The sequence below is a fragment of the Galeopterus variegatus genome, unplaced genomic scaffold, assembly GCF_000696425.1.
Source record: "Galeopterus variegatus unplaced genomic scaffold, G_variegatus-3.0.2 Scaffold1852, whole genome shotgun sequence".
Classification (NCBI taxonomy): domain Eukaryota; kingdom Metazoa; phylum Chordata; class Mammalia; order Dermoptera; family Cynocephalidae; genus Galeopterus; species Galeopterus variegatus.
In genome coordinates, this window is record NW_007727963.1 from 256,514 (window position 1) to 276,599 (window position 20,086).

The window sequence follows — 20,086 nt, forward strand, 5'->3', positions numbered from 1 at the left end:
TGGGTGCGACACTGAGGGTTGCGATCCCGTTGCCAGTCCCGGTCCGGTGTGGGTGCGACACTGAGGGTTGCGATCCCGTTGCCAGTCCCGGTCCGGCACAGGCATGACACTGAGGGTTGCGATCCATTGCCGGACACGAAAAAAAGACAAAAAAGGAAAAAAAAAAAAAAAGAAAAACAAATGACTTCTCAACCAATGTTGTTATCACTGTACTTTTGTGTGAGATTGACAGTTGACAGAGAATTGACACAGGTGTTAGGGAAAACCCTAGGATGCTTATTTCTGACACAGAAATATCAAAAAGGAGTATTAATGCAGCTCAATGTAAGAAGAAACATTAAAGTCATAATGTGTGAAATTGCACAGTACTGAATTCTCTTTAAATGTTGAGGTAAATTCAGGAACTTAGTTCCATCAGCATGTCCCAATGGACAAAGCATGGGGTAAGCAGTCCATATGAAAGGAGACTCACAAACATAAGATGTTTTCCTTACCCTTCTGTGAAACTTTGGTGGTAAGGTTAAGGCAACAATGTGCTCCCAGTGGGCCTACTAATAAAAATACTTTAATCAGCAGTGAACTTCTTTAAAGAAACTTGTAAAGAAAGAAATGAACACATATAGAGCTCTATACTAAACTGGAACTGCAGCCCTAGATTAATAATTTCAGTTGATTTAATTCATTGCTGCTCTTATTGGAAACATTTTAATTTAGGCAAAATCTATTTAGATGATTTATTGCACAGCTACACAAGTAACTGTTCTGGGCCAGAAATTAAATATTCACTATGTATGGCATCTTCCTCCCATCACATTCAACCCATCTTTTATCTAAGCTGAATATTTTTGTTGAATATTTCCTTAGATAAATTGAACCATGGTGTTATGTATTTCAAACTATAATGTTATAAGCATGATTTTTTCTGTCTACTTCTATCTCATTTACTTCTATGATATGTTCAAAAGTCTCCAATCTTCATCTGCAGCCCAGACTGTTCTATTGGGTAGAGACCCATATTTCCAAGTGCCTCTAAAACTTCCCTAAAATGCAATCTGCTCATTAGAGAACTGGCTGTCTTTGCTCCAAAATCTTGTCCTCTTAACTTACTCATTCTTACCCCACTTCCAGTCTCTCTCTCCTAAAGAGCTCTCAAATTCATTACTTCCTCTCAGTTTCTATTCCTACCAGCAGCACATGACTCAGACCCTCACTGTTTTTTATATATCCAGTCTCCAATATGTGTGTTCTGCACCCTGTCACCCTACCAAGGTATATTTTTTCTAATTGAGGTAAAATTCATATAACATACAATTAACGTTTTACAGTTCAATGGCATTTAGTACATTTACGGTGTTGTGTACCACCATGTCTGTCTTCTCCAAAAATATTGTAATTGCCCCAAAATAAAACTCCATACTCATTAAACAGTTACTCTCCACTCCCCCAGACCCTTGCAATCACCAGTTTGGTTTTACTTTATAGATTTACCTATTCTGGATATTTCCTATAAATGAATCATACAGTATGTGACGTTTTGTGACTAGCTTCTTTCATTTGGCATGTTTTCAAGGTTCATCCACATTGTAGCATTTACCAGTAGGGTCATTCCTTTTTATGGCTGCATGATATTCTGTTGTATCTATATATCACAATTTGTTTATTCATCCATTTGTTGATGAACACTTGGGTGGATTCTGCCTTTTAGCTTTTGTGAATAATGCTGTAGTGATCATGGGTATACATTTGTTTAACTACATATTTTCAATTCTTCATAGTATATACTTAGGAGATTCCCACCAGCAATGCACAGGATTCCTATTTCTCCACATCCTTGCCAACACTTGTTTTCCATTTTTATAAGTATAACCATCTTATAGTGGGTGTGAAGTATCTCATTGTGGCTTTGATTACATTTCACAAAAGATTAATGATATTGAGCATCTTTCTTTTTTTTAAACATCATACTCTGTGCTTTATTTTTTTAAATTTTAATTTATCAATATGATGTTTGTGTTCCTTTGCCAATTCCTTTTTCCCTCCTCTCTCTTCTCCCTCCCCCCACATCAATATCATATCTGTTCACTTGTCTTAACAAGTTCTTCAGGGGATTGTTGTGATTGTTGTGTCTTCTTCCCCCTACCCCACCATTTATTGGTTTGTGTATTTATTTATTTTTAGCTCCCACAAATAAGTGAGAACATGTGGTATTTCTCTTTCTGTGCCTGGCTTATTTCACTTAATATAATTTTTCTTGATATTTCTCTTTCTGTGCCTGGCTTATTTCATTTAATATAATTTTCTCTAAGTCCATCCATGTTGTTGTGAATGGTAGTATTTCATTCTTTTTTAAAGCAGAGTGGTATTCCATTGTGTAGATATACCACAGTTTCCTTATCCACTCATCTGATGATGAACATTTAGGCTAGACCCAACTCTTGGCTATTGTAAATACTGTTGCAATAAATATGGGAGTACAAGTATCCCTTTGACATGATGATTTCCATTCCTCTGGGTATATACCCAACAGTGGAATTACAGATAGTAGATCTATCTATAATTGTTTGAGAAAACTCCATACCATTTTCCATAAAGGCTGCACCATTTTGCAGTCCCACTAACAGTGTATGTGGGTTCCTTTTTCTTTGTAGCCTTACCAGCATTTATCATTCTCAGTCTTTTGGATATTAGCCATCCTAACTCGAGTGAGATGGTATCTTAAAGTGGTTTTGATTTGTGTTTCCAAATGCTGAGTGATGGTGAGCATTTTTTCATGTGTCTGTTGGCCACTTGTGTATCTTCCTTTGAGAAATGCCTGTTCAGCTCCTTTGCCCATTTTTTTTTAAATTGGGTTACTTGGTTTTTTGCTGTTAAGTTGTTTGAGTTCCTTGTATATTTTGGATATTAATTCTTTGTCAGATGTATATTTTGCAAATATTTTCTCCCACTCTGCTGGTTGTCCTTTCACTCTGTTAATCGTTTCTTTTGCTGTGAGAAGCTTTTTAGTTTGATAAAATCTTGTTTATTTTTCCTCTGGTTGCCTGTGCTTTTGGGGTCATATTCATGAAATCTATACCCACTCCTACTTCCTGGAGTATTTTCCCTATGTTTTAAGGAGTTTTATTGTTTCAGGATGTATATTTAATACTTTTATCCATTTTGAGTTGATTTTGGTATATGATGAGAGGTACTGGTCTAGTTTCATTCTTCTACATATGAATATCCTGTTTTCCTAGCACCATTTGCTGAAGAGGCAGTCTCTTCCCTGGTGTGTAGACTTGACGCTTTTGTCAAAGATCAGATGACTGTAGGTGTATGGGTTGACTTCTGGATTCTCTATTCTATTCTATTGATCTATGAGTCTGTTTTTATGCCAGTACCATGCTGTTTGGGTTATTATAGCTTTGTAGTATAGTTTATAGTCAGGTAGTGTTATACCTCCAGCTTTATTTTATTTTATTTTATTTTTTGCTATGGATTGCTTTGGCTATTTGTGGTCTTTTGTCATTCTATATAAAGGTTAGGATAGTTTTTTCCATTTTCAAGAAAAATGTCATTGGAATTTTGATGGGAATTGCATTGAATCTCTAGATCACTTTTTGAGTAGTATGGACATTTTCACCATGTTAATTCTTCTAATCCAAGAGCATGGGATATCTTTCCATCTTCTTGTGTCCTCTTTAATTTCTCTCAACAGTGGTTTGTAGTTCTCATTGTATAGATTTTTCACATCCTTGGTTTACTTTATTCCTAAGTATTATTATTTTTTTTTTGGTGGCTTTTGTAAATGGGCTAGCTTTCCTGATTTCTGTATGTTCACTGTTGGAGTATAGAAATGCTACTGTCCTTTGTGTGTTGATTTTGTATCCTGCAACTTTGGTGAAGTCATTAATCAACTCTAAGAGTTTTTTGTAGAGGCTTTAGGTTGTTCGATATATAGGAGCATATCATCTGCAAACAGGGACAGTTTGACTTCATCTTTTCCAATCCGGATGCCCTTTATTTCCTTCTCTTCTCTGATTTCACTGGAAAGTACTTCCAATACTATGTTAAATAGGAATGGTGAGAGTGGGCATCCTTGTCTAGTTCCTATTCAAGATGATATTGGCAGTGGGCCTATCATAGATAGCTTTTATTTTGTTGAGATACTATTGGCCATTTGTATATCTTCTTTGGAGAAATGTCTATTCAAGTCATTTGCCCATTTTAAAATTGTACTGTTTGTTTGTTGTTGAGTTGTAAGATTTCTTCATATATTTAGGACACTACACTGTATATCAGATATATGATATGCAAATATTTTCACCCACTGTGAAATATCCTTTGATAATATCCTTTGATGCATGTATTAGTCCATTTATGTTGCTTATAACAAAATATCTGCAACAGGGTGATTTATTAAGAAAACAAAATTTATTGCTTACAGTTTCTGAGGCTGGGAAGTTCAGAGTCCATCTGGTGGTGGTGACAGTGACCCAGGGATCTCACATTGCAAGGCAGTGGAAGCAGAGAGAGCAGAGAGAGACAGCAGAGAGAGAGAGAGAGAGAGAGAGAGGGAGAGAGAGAGAGAGACACACTCTCCTCTTCTTTTAAAGCCCTCAGAATCATGCCCCGACCACCATTTTTAATCCATTCACTACTGCATGGTCCTACAATCCAATCACCTCTTCAAGACTCCACCTTTCAATTAGCATAATAGGATTTCCCACCCTCTTAACAGTCACAGTGGGGGCTAAGTTTCTAATACATAAAAACTGGGAGACAATTCAAGCCTCAGTGAGTTTTCGGGGGGGACATAATTCAATCCACTACAATGCACAAAAGTTTTTAATGTTGATAAAGTCTACTTTGTCTGTTTTTTCCTTTGTTTGATTATGCTTTTGGTGTTATAGCTAAGAATCCATTGCCAAATCCAAGATCATGAAGATTTGCCCTTCCATTTTTTTCTGAGAGTGTTATAGTTTTAGCTCTTATATTAAGGTCTTTGATCCATTTTGAGTTAGTTTTTGTATATGGTATAAAGTAGGAGTCCCTTTTTTTGCATTCTTTCAATCTTTCGCCATTGAATATGGTATTAGCTATGGGTTTTTCATAAATGCCCTTATTATGTTGAGGCAGTTCCTTTCCCCCCCAGTATTCCAAGTGTGTTTTGTTTTGTTTTGTTTGGGGGAAGATAGAGTATTGGATTTTATCAAATATCTTTTCTCTGTCAAGTGATATGACTATTTTTTTTCCTTTGGTCTATTAATATGATGTATTACTTTGTCTGGTTTCCTCATTTGAACCACTATTGCCATCCTGGGGTAACTCTCACTTAGTCATTGTTTAGAATCCTTTTAATATTCTCCTAGGTCCAGCTCATTAGGTTTTTGTTTGTTTGAGGATATTTACATCTAAATTCATAAGAGTTGTTGGTCTGCAGTTTTTGTTTGTTTGTTTGTAATATCTTTGTCTGGCTTTGGTATCAAGGTAATGCTAGCCTCACAGAATGAATTAGGAAGTATTCCCTCCTCTTCTATTTTTTTGGAAGAGTTAGAGAAGACTTTGTGTTAGTTCTTTTTTTACTTATTTTTTATTCTTTTATTTTATTTTTTGTGTGTGTGTTTATTGAAACATAATTGATTGTACATGTCTGTGGGGTACAGCACTGAATTTTTCTTTAAATAATCTTTTGGAATAGTTTGTAAAGAATCGGTGTCATTTCCTCTTTGAATGCTTGTTAGAATTCATCGGTGAAGCCATCTCGTCCTGGACTTTTCTTTGTTGGTATATTTTCTTATTTGCTTCAGTTTCTTTATTTGTTATAGATTTGTTGAGTTTTTCTATTTCTTCTTGAGTCAGTTATGGTAATTTGTGTGTTTCTAAGAATTTGTCCATTTCATCTAGGTTATCTAATTTTTTAGGATCCAGTTTTTCATAGTATTCTCTTAAATCCTTTTTATTTACACAGGGATGGTATAGTCCCTTTTATTTCCACAGTGACTTTTTCAATGTAAACCCAATAATTTGCTTTTCTGCCTTTTGGCTACTGTGACTAGTGCTGTGGTGAACATGGATATACAAGTATTTGTTTGAGTAATTATTTTTTATTATTTAGGATATATCTAGTAGATTCCTACCAGCAATGCACAAGGATTCCAATTTCTCCGCATCCTTGCCAACACTTAATTTTTCCCCCCTAAGCCATGAATAAGAGTCATCATTTAGTCGAGCTCTTATTGTAGGAGAGATGCAAAGATCCACAATTTGTCTGTATTCGCTCTGATATTCACTACAACCCAGGAATATGTAAGTGGTACTTCCACCTGTATGAAGCAGTTGAGGCTCACTGAGGTTGGGGTGACTTACCTCTAGTCCTGAGCTTGTAACTGGCCGAGTCGGGATTCTAGGCTCAAACCTGGGTTTTTCTAAATAGTTTACCATGCAGCTTCTATTAGTCCCAGTAATTCCTGCCTTTGCTTCAATATATTTCTCAAACCTATCACCATCTCTAAATTCCCATTGCCACCTTCACTTCTCTCTTTCTCTCACACCATGCATCCAGCCCAGTAGCAAATCTGATTGGCTTTACATTTAAAATATGTCGAGCAACTGAATGCTTCTCATACTTCCACAGCTATCATCTTAGCTACTGCGGTAGCTTATCTCTCACACCATGCATCCAGCCCAGTAGCAAATCTGATTGGCTTTACATTTAAAATATGTCAAGCAACTGAATGCTTCTCATACTTCCACAGCTATCATCTTAGCTACTGCGGTAGCTTCTTAAGTGATTTCTATTCTTTTTAAAAAATATTTATTGATTTTATTTTAACATTTATTTGTACATATTTGTGGGGTAAAGTATATAATTTCAATACATGCATATAATGAACAATGCTTCATTTAGGGTAGATATCATAGTTTTGATCACTCTTCTATCTTGGATCCCAACAGTCTGTCCTAAACTTACCACCCAGAGTGATCTTTCTAGAACTTGTGTTAGATTATATATACATATGTAGGTTGTGTATATATTATATTATATTCATTTGCTCAAACCCTCCAATGACTGTCCAGCTCATTTAGAAAGAAAACCAAAGTTTTGCCATAGTCTGAAAGGTCCCACGTGATCGGCACCCCCCACCCTCCTTGCCCCTACCTCTCTGACTTCAACACCACCCTTCATCTCACTTGGGTCACCTGGCCTCCTTACTGTTCTTCAGATACACTGAGTGTACCCTACATCTGGGTCTTTGCATCTGCTGTTTCCTCTGTCTGGAACACCTTTCCCTTGAGGTATCTTTATGGTCTGCTACTGTGCTTCTTTCAGGTCTGTGCTCAAATTGCATTCTTCCTTACATCCATTACTTTCTTAACCCTCACTCCATATGGTCTTCTTCATGCCATTTATATTCATCTGAAATATTACGTATTTGCTTATTTAATCGTTTATTGTCTATTATAAGCTTCATGACAACCAGGTTTTTGTCTTTATTATTTGTTGCTGTATCCACTATGTATATGGCATTACAGTATTTCTCCTTAGTGAAATCCACAAGGGCAAGGCAGTGTGTTCTTTATCATTTTGTTCCTAACTGAAGCGGTCGGCACACTGTATGTGATAAGTATTCGTTAATTGAAGATGTTGTACAGAATTGTAATTCCCATCTCTCGGGGTATTTTCTGTTAAATATCTTGTTTCCATTTATCTTAAAACAAAATCAGTTTACTTTCAACCTAGAGTAAGAATAAATATTTTCCCACTCTTTCACATGTGAATTAATCCTAAGCCAAAGTAGGGGGGAGGGTTAGATAAGAATCACAGGTAGACCAACAAGGAAGCATCCCTATTGCACTATTTGAACTCTTCCTTGCTCTCCTACCTTGTTTTTAAAATGACTATAACTGTCCTTACATTTGGCTGATTTATACAGAGCATCTTTTAGAGTCTTTTAATGACTGCATTTAGGTTCATGAAAGCATAGCTTTCAATGTCTAGGTAGTCAGTTTCATCACTGTGACATTTGGTACTCTTCTGACATTTAATACCCCACTCTGGCTCTTCTTCAACAATCTTTTGGATAGTTCTCGTCTCATCTCTGTGTAGCTTCTGGGACTCCCTTAATTCAGAGCCATTATCAATGATTTCAGCATCTTGCTCTACTTCCTTTCCATTTTCTCCAGCTTGCCATTGCTGTGCTTTTCCCGTGGTGACTGTGCAAGTGGACTTAGACTTGGTATCCCTCCCACCACACTGCTGAGCTGTCTGAAAACTGCCTGAAAACCATCTTTGTATTTTCAAAGTGGTTTTTGTTTTTTAAAATGGTATCAGCTGGACAAATGGAAAAAAGTACTGTCATCTCACTTATCTCTGTTTGAAGTGAGAGCCTTTAGTTGGCCCTTGGGAGGTGGTATGGACTCTGAACCCAGACTGTTTGGATTTAAATTCTAGAAACCGCTTCCTAGTTCTGTGAATTTAGGAAACCTGGTTTACCTTCTGTGTCTACGTTTCCTTCTATAAAATGAGGATAATAGTACTAGAATCTACTTAAAAAGGTGGTTGTGAGGATTGAGCAAGGTAATGATTAGAAATTGCTAAGAGTGCTTCCTTCATGTAGGGAAAGCTGTGTGTTGTTTGTGAAGCCTAGGGCCTGTGCCAGACCCCGGGATGGAACAGTGAACGAGAACACAGGTTCTTAAGGAGTATAACATTAAACAAGTAAACAGGAATAAACATCTAACTACAATTTGTAATAAAGATTGAGAAAGGGAAGGAAAAAAACATAATGCTATGGAAGAGTAGTTAGGGAAGAATTCCCTGTGAAAGTGACTTTAAGTAACCTAAAGGTAGGAGTCAGCCATGGGGAGAAGGGAATTTCAGGCAGAGGGGTAGCATGAACCAAAGCCACAGGCGGGAGTGAGCACGGGGAAGTAGAGGAAGACAGGTGGAGCTGGAGCACACTGAGAGAGAAAGAGGGGGATGCAGGGTAAAGTTGGAGAGAGAATTGGGTCCTCTCAGCCATGTTAAGGGATTTATTATGAATCTAATTTCAGTGGAAAGCCATGGAAGAATTTGGTATCGGTTGTTCATTTTCACATTGAGTTTGGAGAAGGAGCCAGAGAAATAGAACAGAGGAGATAATTTTAATCTATCTTCCTTGTAATCATGAATTTTAATATATACTTATAAAAAAACAATTTAACGTTTCTTTCAGTTGAAAATACTCTTTGTAGATACCTTCTTTAACGTCTCCAGAATTATTCTATAGTCTTTGGGGTAATTATATTGCCCATAGGGATTTAATCTATCTGTCTGTCTTCTGCTTACCATTTATTTCTTTCCTTAATTCAACAAATATTTCTAGAATGACTACTGTTGCCCTCACGTTTCTTAGTCTAAGAAGAAGACAGATAGCAAAAAAAAAAAAAATCACACAAAAAATTAATTACCCTTGAGGTAAGTGTTATGAAGGATAAGTAAAGGTTGCTATGAGAGCATGTAACTGAGAACTTCACCTGGCAGACAGGTCACATAGGCTTCCTGGGGAATGAGTAGAAGGAAGCACAATAAAAAGAAGTGAGAAAGTGCTGAGGCAGGAAGACGGTTCTGTCTTCAAGAGACTGCAGGAAGGCTATTTAGTTTGGCTAGAGCTCAGTATTACCCTAAATGCAGTAAGGAACCATGGAAGAATTCTAGGTAACAATATGACATTTGTATTTTCAAACTGTTGTGTGGAGCATGTTATGGAGGAGGAGGCTGAATTCAGGGAGATTCAGATAGTATTTATTAGCTGGGCACTTTTGGTGTTGTGTGGGAGTGTCCCACAAGTAACAGAGGACATTTACATCCCTGCCCCTATACCTAATGCAAGAAGCAACCCATATTCATTGGTCAGGGCAGTGAGGCACCCCCCACAATTCCAAACATTTCCTGCAGGGAGGGGAAGATATTACCACTCCTATCTAAGAAGAACTGAAGTTGGCTACTGTAACAATCTAGGCTTTAGTTTCTAGAGTGAAGAGATATATATCCCAGCACATATACATAACATCCATTAGGATATGGGAAGGACACATTGCAACTTTGATTCCTGTTTATTTTGTGTTTTAAAAATAAGAACTTGACTTTGGTGTCCTCACTTGGCCTTTGTCAGCTGATCTCTTGTGAGGTACAGTACTGAATGTGGTCAGAGGGAAGAGTGGCAGTGTCATGGGGATGTTGATTGGCTGTCAGTCCTGATTCACATGTTTGTTTTCAGTGCATTGTTAGGATTGCAATCTGTGTTCTTGGTTAATGGAGATATGGATGCTATTACTTGTTTTTAAATAAAGCTATTTTATAAAATGAACAGGTAGCTAAAAGATCCCTGTACAGAAACCACAGATTGAAAATAATATTAATAATACAAACACAAGAAAAAAAATGGAAATGGCAGTTAATACTACTAGTCAACAACAATCTGAGGTAAAATATAATGACTTCATGATATGTGGCAAGAAGCCAAAAAATTGAAATTATTAAGGAGATATTTGAGATATGCATTTGCCTATTCTTTTGTTAAACATGACTCTGACCCTAAATATATGTCATATCTTAAAATATCACCTGGTGAAAATATGAAGCCATAATTATTAAATTAACATTAAAATATTATTTATTTAATCTTTATCACACTCTTAGAACTATCTTTAATATACTGTGTAAATACAGTAGTGCATATATATGTTTTGTTTAAAAATGCAGATCATACAGGTGCATGCTGAAGCATTTTCTTACTGATAGAGAAGCACTGGTCTAGCCAGTTAGTGGAAATAGAGACAATTGGATGTATTGTCTTTGAGAAGTGTGTGCAAGGAAGAAATGGTGGAACTTTGTAATTGATCAGATGAGGCGGGAATTAGGGAGACATTGTGTCATGGTTGACTGCCAGATTTGCAGCAAGAACTAGGTGGATGGTGGAACCATTTTGGGGAATTAGATTTGGGAGGCAAAGATTCTGAGTTTGGGTTTAGACATACTAAGTTTGGAGTACCAGTGAGCTTCCAAGTGAGTAGGGAGTTAAATACTCCACTGTCAACATCAGAAGAGAGAACTGGATTAGAGATATTGTTTGCTAGTAATCTCCATATAAATGATAACAAAAGGCATGGACATGACTAATGTCACCAGGGGAGAAAATACCTAGTGAATGGCGAAGAGGGCTAAGAATCAGGCACTGAGATCCATACTTCAAGGTTAGGATGGAAGAGGATTCTGTATAGGAAAAGGAAGGGGAAAAAATGGCCAGAGAATTAGAAGGAAAACAAGGAAAGTAGGTCATTATGGAACTAAAGGAAAGGCAGGGGGAAGTGGTCAGTTATGCCAAGTGATGCTGAAAATTCATGTTAAACGAGGGCTCAGTGTATCCCTAGGACTTCACAGAGGGAGGTTATCAGTAACCTTTCAGAGTGCTGTTTGGAGATTTAAAACATCCAAGGTAGAGATCTGATATGAAAGGGCTTACTGCCTGAGGGAAGAAGAGGACATGAAACCAACTAACTGTAGTTTTTAAATTCCAGAATAATACTTTCTTTCTGATTATAAAAGCTCCCTTTTTAATTCTGGAAAAATGAGGAAATATAGAAACAAATGAAGACAAAATGATCCCCAATTTCTCAACTGATGTCAACTAATATTTATGTTAATCTATTGACATTTCCCTCATATACTTATTTATACAGATACATTTATACTAGTTGTACTCCTTATTTCAGTAGGTGTAGATTAAACCGCAGTGATCTGGGTTTTTTTGTTTGGTTTTGTTTTGTTTTGGTTTTTTTGGCAGCTAGCCAGTACAGGGATCCAAACCCTTGACCTTGGTGTTACAACACCACGCTGTAATCGACTGAGCTAACCAGACAGCACATATTAATCTTATTATTCTGTTTTCTTTCCCTTACATTTTCTGTTGCCTTTAAATAGTTTCGGAAGTATGATCTTTTTTAACAGCTAAAAAATATTTCCTCATCTGGTTATATCAAAATGAACATATCCATTAACTTTGACTGGGCAGGTGAGTTTTTTGTAATATTTCACCTTTATAAATAATTCTGTGTAAGCATCCTGTATATAAATTTTTGAGTAGGAGATACTCAAATAGGTGGTACTCCTGGTTCTTGAAGGCTTGCTCTCTCTCTTTCTATCCAAGATGCTTTTGAGGAAGTACTGCTCAGTACCAGCCAGTCACACTCTATTAGCATCATTTTGTGAATTTTTATGCACATTCTAACCACCCTTGTAAAATTGTGTCTGTATATGTGTGTGTGTTATTTTTCTGTAAGTGTATTTCTTAAGTATAGTATGTGTTTGCATTTTGCTTTTTACCCTAATTTCAGTCTTATCTTTTAATAGGGTACTTCATACTTTTATATCAATTATCATAATTCACATGTCTTATAGTCAGGCATCATATTGTATGCTCTTTCGTGTTTCCTGGGTCTTTCCTTTTTTTCCCCTGATTTTTACTATGCTGACTTGACTTTGTTTTTCAGTGGCTTTAAAGGTATAAAGTCTGTTTTTAATCATGATTACAAAGTTTATCCGTACAAGGTATTCCAAAAGAAAAATGTCATTTCTGGAGACTGATTGGATGCATTGTATTTGTTCTGGGAAATTATCCTATTTGCTTGCAAAATTCACTTGTGTATTCCAGGGGACTGCCACTCTTTAGAATAGCTGTGTTCTCTTTCAAACCCACTGTGATGGTTGGGTTTTGGCTCTCTCCTATTGACATTAGTCTATTATTTCCCATCTGCTGGTGCTACTTCTTGCTGGAGAAGATGAATGAGAAAAAATAAGCACTAACATTTATTGAGTGCCTGAAATATAACATCTGTTTACATAGAGTATCTGATTTAATCTTTATAATCCTGTGAGGATTATCATTTTATCATTATTGTCATTTTTACAGGTGAGGGAACTGAAGTTAGAGTCCATTTAAAATTGCTTAGTAAGGGATAGAGTCAGAATTCAAACTCAAGTTGTGGATTTCTTTAGTATTCTGCAACAAATACTTACTGAGTGCTTACTCTACAGACACTGCCTTATTCCTTAAGATACATGAGTGAATGAAACATACAAAGATCCCTGCCCTCATGGAGCTGAGACTCTAGAATAAAGGGAGACAAACAGTAAACATTGCAGTAGAGAAATTAACTACAGTGTATCAGTAGGTGACATGTACTGTGTAAAGAATGAATCTGAGCTGAGTAAAGGAAATCCAGAGAAGATGGCAGGTTTCAGTTTTAAATTGAAAGTCAGGGCAGGCTTTCTTGAAAGTGATCTGGCTCTAAAGCTTATTTCCTTTCTACCACACTATGCTGCTTCTTATGTGTGAATCAAAATGCATTACCATTGGATTACCCCCCACTTCTAACCAGATTAAAGGCCTATGCCTTTCTGATTCTCTTGTTGCTGTGAATGTAAATCCTCCTTCTCCCATAAAGAGAGAGAGCAAAATTTTTATTTGCTTTAGTATTTTCACAAGCCTCACCTCATTTTTAACTCTGGCTTTCTTTGCAGTGTTTTTACAAGCCATTTCCTCTCTCGTTATATTTATTATGTTTTTCATGGTGTTTTCACATTATTTAAGTATGCCTTACTTTACAATGAATGTGCTTTTCGAGAGTTTCATATAAATGGAATTTTTATGAATAATACTAAACTTTCAATTCCATTTCATTTCTTTTATAACTTGAATAATCATGCCTTACATCTTCAGTGTTAATTTAGTAGTTTGAATTATTGGGCTGTTTAATGTATATGTTGAGCCAGGTGGCAGTGCGACAGAGTTAAATGAAGTGAACTTGTTTCATTCCTTAAAACTAAAGGACGAGACAAATCATCAGCAAATCTCTTAGGTGCCAATCCGCAAATACCAGGAGCCAAGGGAAATAACCAGGAATGTCTTCAAGTGATGCTACCAGAAAGGGAATTATGATCTGGTTGGCACAGGGGAACCTGTCGGGATAAATCAAATGACTGAAATGTCAATACTGAGGAATGCAATCTGTGAAGAGAGGACAAAGAGGTGGGAAAAGGAGGGCTTGCACTATAGATCACAAAGAGTTGAACTTGCAATGAAATATAGATAGATGATAAAGGAAGTAGCAACACTGAAGCTTTATGAGTTAAGGTAAAAAAAAAATATATATATATATATATATGAAATAAAGAAATGGAATAGTGGGTAATAAATTTCCACTTATGGTACTTAAAGTAATCTTAACCTTTTATTTCACAAGTGGGAATATATTGAAGGGATCCTGGTGAGAAATGTCTTGTGCCATTTATGCCATATAGAGAGATACCATCTAGACCATAAAGCATTTTGCTTAAAAGGTTTAATATGGAATTGTAAATACACTCTATTATGATAAGAAAAGTGTTGTTTCCAGGGAGTTGTTTCTCTAGAGATGTTTAAATTCAGCAGCTGAGGAGAGGAGAGGGTGATTGGGATACAAAGGACACAAATTAAATGCAGGTAACACTTGGGAACTATAATTTTCTTTGTCCATTAGTTTGGGTATTAAATTTCATTTATTCCAAGAGCAATTTTTGTTCTTATGCCTGTTAGTACATACTTGATAGCAGGGATTTGCATAATGTATATTGTATAAATGATAAGTTGGTATTTCTTCAGGTTTTTCACTATAATATGGGTGGTATCTTTGGGTCTTTTCTAGGTTTGTGACTTGGCTTTTAGCCTGAAGAAAATGCTGATCCGACACAAGATGACTCATAATCCCAATCGTCCACTGGCAGAATGCCAGTTTTGCCATAAGAAGTTTACAAGGAATGACTACCTCAAAGTGCACATGGACAATATCCATGGTGTAGCTGACAGCTAATGGTAGCTGTAAAGGAATTAAACCATTCAGAAGAGCTTCTAATATGAATACCAGATTTTTCTCACCTGATCAGCATAACAGAAGTAGCCAAAAGTAATTTACTAGTCTCACAGTTTTTATTTGCCTACCTTTATAGTCTGTAGAAACACATACAAAAAAAAAGGAAAAATCTTACTTTTACCAAGAAATGATACAAATGGAAAAAAAAATCACTCCAGCCTTGCAAAATACTACTTGTGTTCTGTTTTATAAAAATAGAGAAAGAATTCATGGCTCTCTTTCTTGGCCATCCTTCTGTAATGAAGTTTTTTAACACAGTTCCCCATTAGGCATTTTAATTTTATTGTTATCTTTTGTGTATGTGTCTGTGTGTGTGTGCGCGCACTTGCAAATGCTGATTATCACAGCTGATCATTACTACTTTAGACAGAAAGAAATCGAGATATCCAACTATTTTTTTGCAGGATAAGAGCAATAGTTTTCAAAGTCTCAAACATAATAAGAAGGTAAATATTGCAATTTTTTGAAACAGACCAAGAGTTTATCTTATTTAATAAGTCCATACAACAAATGAGTTTAAAATGAAGAGATTGTGAGAACTAAAATATCTATTTAAAATATTGTTCATTTCAGAGAATCCTCAGGAAACTTATCATTCAGATGCATTCATGGTTTAGGATACTTTTATAAGATCTAGACAGAAATACCCATGACATTTAAATACTCATCAAACTGACCCTCCTGAGTTTATACTGGTTATCTTTAGAAATTAATAATATACAAATATATATAAAAATAAAAACAGAATAGGTTCTCCATATTTGTTGACGGACAGAGCAGCAGAACAATAGTGACATTACCACATCGGTTATGATGAATGTACCTTCACCCTCTCATTCCATAAAAGCCCAGAGAACACATTAGTGCAGATGTAATAGAGTCCTCAGAGCATTAACATTCCATTTTGCAAAAGACGTTTTCCAGAATCTTGGCAGTAGGTGATTCTGAAACACTTTTGTATTACCCTCAATCATCCCATATAATTAGGAATCCAGAATAAGAATACAAACCTGGCAGTTGTTATGACTGAAATTGTCACTGATACTTAAGGGAAATTGAAGCAAGAAACATAATTTCTTCCTTTAGGTTATATCTCAGTGAAATACTTTACAGCAGCATACAATGCACAGCTTGTTTGGGAAATGATGATATAATGTAATAGTGATGTCAAAATAACCTAGAGGAACCAAAGCCCAGAAAAACATTAAAATGAAGCCCAAATCATGAACCTCTTTAATTGGAACACATTCAAAAAAGAAGTATAATTTTAAGGAAGTTATTTGGTTATAATAAATTAAGGAGAAAGGTTATCTGAAGACACTATTGTTTGACTGCAGGAATCTCATTTTAGAATTATAATCATGCCCAGTTTCAAAGTTTTAAAAAGAAACATAAAGATTCAGTACAGACATATAAACTCTGTAAACATACTAAATTTGAAACTCACCAGAGATAACTTTTTAAAACATAAATCCTAGAATTATAATTTAGAAGACATCTGAGTATGGTTATATGTAGCATTTTGTATCTGAAATTATAGACTGTATTTTATAAGAATAAATTTTGGCCTTGTTTCTCACTATACCATTTGTTTCAACAATATATTTTTAGATTTAAAGTGTTTTCAGTTTAACACGATAGTGTGCTTAATATCATTTGAATATAAAAGGACAGTTGTAAAATTTGGTAGTGTGTACTATTTAAACACATCCTGCTTATTCTGCTGCATTCTGCCTTCTCTATATGGGATGCTTCATATCCCAATTATGTGATGAAATTTGAAAGGAGGCCAAATACCAATTTTGTGTAATCTCAGTGAGTCACAATTCACAGAGCTGCTGGGGAAATTACCATGGAAATCAGTGTCACCATGCCGCGGAGTAAACCGACAAGGAAGAGCTGCTGAGCCCCATCCTGCCGAGGGTTTATGGACAAGGAAATCTGTAGAAAATGGTGTAGAAGGACCGACTGGTACACCATCCTCGCCTTTCAAAGTGTGAAACCTAAACAAGTCCTTAGAAGACTATTTGTATGTTGCAACCTTTTATCCAAAAGGTGATTATTTATAAATAGTGTCAGATATATTAGCATTTGCGTGCCACAACTTTTAAATTGCTCAGCAATAACAAAAAGACGAGAATTTTTTAGGCTTGATTGACAAATTAAAAACATAAATATATAGCCATAGAAGAAAAGTCTTACAGGCAAGCTGGAGTGCAGGTACCGTCTTTGATTGTCTTTCTCTTCTTTCCTGTTATGAAAGATTTTGGCTCAGGAACTTTCTCAGGAAAAGGCCAACCTCCCAAGTGCCTATGAAGTTATGGCTAAGTAATTTTAAGAGGTATTCAATAATGTGGGTAGGCTGAGATATCCCTTTATAAGGACTATCTTTTTTGTATATTAACATTCATGGTATTTGTGTATCTTGAGTTTCTTCTTGTTTCACAATCACTGGCTTGTATTTTCCTTTCCTTTCCTTCTTTCTCTCTCACACACACACACTCTCACACACTCACTGCCTTGCACATGCGTGCACATGCTTTGTTTCACAATCACTGGCTTGTATTTTCCTTTCCTTTCCTTCTTTCTCTCTCACACACACATACTCTCACACACTCACTGCCTTGCACATGCGTGCACATGCTTTTTTTTTCTAGTTATTATTGGCTATATAAAAGCCTTTATTGACTAATCATAATCAGCAATTGCAGCATGAAAGTATTCATCACTGATTTTTTCTTGGGGTTAAACAGGATAGTTAAAATTCTACTTTCAAGAGACATATCTCTTACAACCTCTGCGAGTGTTTGTGTCTGTCTGTCTGAAGAGGATCACTTTTATGCCGAGCTTATACATGCAAGTACATTGCTTTACTCAAAGCTCTTCTAACCTACTGCAGCCAACTCCTTGGATGAGTGTGAACATGGATTACAGGTCTAAATTTGTGCATTAGATTTTATGTGCTGCTACCTCTCCCAAAGATGGAAGGAAAGGAGGATAGGTGCTAGAAATATTTTTTCCTTCACAGTTCTAAATGTTGCTTATGAAAATTCATCTTGGGTTTGTGAGTATATGGAGGTAGGTAGGTAGGAGGAAATGTGCCTCTTTAAAATCCTAAGATTTTATCCTTAATATTGAGGTTTATTTGCATGTATATAAATGGAGCATTTGTAAAGATAAGAGAGCTCCAATGGCATTATTTTATTATAAATCTATAATAAATTTACATAAATCACTTTCAGACTTGGTGTTACATTTTCTTTTACTGTAGAACTATAGTTAGTACAGTTCTGTAGTAAAATACAAATGAATGTTAAATTTAAAGTTGTTGTTGATAAAAGAAGGAATTGTAATTATCATTACCCCCAGGCCTCATGTTTTAATAGTTTGATCTGGAAAGTATCTCTGAAGTTGCACCAAGGTCGTCTCAGGGCAGTAAGAGAGAACACCTTCCTTACCTCTCATCTCATTCCTGGTCATACATAGAACAAGAACAACATGTGAAAGGAACATCACTTAAGAATCAATGAAACCTGACATGTAGTAGCATATCTGAGCAAAAACATCTCTGATGTTCACAAATATAATTTAAGGTTAATAAAAGTTATGACTAATGTTTTAGATATTCCAGTTAGGTGGTTTTAAATCATTTTGGTGTTGCCCCAATCTTGTGAGGTTTCCCTGATATGAAAAAATTGTCAGGTAGTGGGTTTAGAAATCATGCATGCACTTAACTTTGATTTGTCAGAATCAGCTGAGGCACCCATTCTTTGGAGCTGACTTGTAGCTTTGGCTAGCTTGGGCATAAAACTGTGTTATCACCCCACGTTGTTAATTTGTTGTAAAACAATAAAAAATCAACTCTGGAGCCCCACTGTGGGCCATGTCAAATATTCTAGATTTCCCAGGCCCAAGATAGTATGGGATACAACATCTATTTTATACTGTATTAGTGCTGCTGACCCAGTGTTCTAGTTGCTTAACATGATACTGAAACAAATGTTTATATTTAGTTAAAAATACATAGTATTTAGTTACCTTAAATAAAATATATTTAATTATCTGAGAAGTACTTGATAGCATATTTAGCTGCCTAACCAAGAAAACTTTACCCATTTAGAATAAGTTTTATTCCTTACCCATGCTACCTTGGCATATTATATGGCAGGAGGAAACTAAGATTTTAAATAATGTCTGTAATTTATATGCTTAAAATTGAGAAAAGATATAAGACCACTGAAGGTTCATCATCTAAATTACTGCAAAGAGTTTAAAGGGAATATCACTGTTGCTGACAAGAAAAACTGTTGACTCAGCCAAGAATTAATTAAATACAAAATTCAAAAAATATCCATTTGAACCTGATCCCCAGCCTGGGCAAGTCCATGCTGACCAGAGAGGCACCCCCCGGAGAGGCCCAAGGCCTGAGATCCACAGTGACCATGCACCCCGAGGCACCAGTGCAACCAGGCAGGTAGGCCCGTCCTGCTGCCACCACCAGACCCCATCCTCATCCCGGGTGAGTGTGCACTGACCAGAGAGGCACACACTGGAGAGGCCTGAGACCTGCAGCAACCATGCACCCCGGGTGCCAGCATGACCATGGAGGTAGGTCCCGCCTGCTGCCACCACCGGACCCCCCCCAGCCCAGGTGAGTGGGCACTGACCAGAGAGGCCCAAAGCTTCCACCCACAGGCACTAAAGCAGCTGTACCAAATTGGCAGTCCCGGCAGGATCCTAGCCAGACAATAGTGTCAAACCAGTGGACCGTGAAATCCCTTGCCACAATGACTAAAAACCAAAGGAAAGATACTAGAAATGTGAAAAATCAAGAAAGTACACCACCAAAGGGTAATAACTCTCAAATTCTAGATCCGGTAGAACAAGAAGCCCTTGAAATGTCTGAAAATTTCGAGTGATAATTCTAAGGAAACTAAATGAGTCACAGGAAAACTCAGCTAGACAACATGATGATATGAGGAAAAGTATACAGGACCCTGAAGACTTCATTCAGCTAAATAAAAAACAACAGAGAGTTTAACCAGCAGGCTTGCAGAAGAGAGAACTTCTGACCTTGAAGATGGGCTGTTTGAAATAAGGCAGACAAAAAGAAAAAGAATTAAGGGGCCGGCCTGGTGGCGCACTGCTAGAGTGCGCT

General features: G+C 36.5%; 1 protein-coding gene across 2 annotated transcripts in view; it reads left to right on the forward strand.

Moving 5' to 3' along the window:
- Positions 1-16,512, forward strand: part of PRDM5 (PR domain containing 5) — a 227,010-nt gene extending 210,498 nt beyond the window's left edge. For both annotated transcript variants that reach the window (XM_008579302.1, XM_008579303.1), the window contains one exon: positions 14,704-16,512. In XM_008579302.1, coding sequence (XP_008577524.1) covers positions 14,704-14,868 — 165 coding nt within the window. In that variant the 3' untranslated portion in view covers positions 14,869-16,512. The remainder of the gene's footprint in view (positions 1-14,703) is intronic.
- The last annotated feature ends 3,574 nt before the right edge of the window (positions 16,513-20,086 follow it).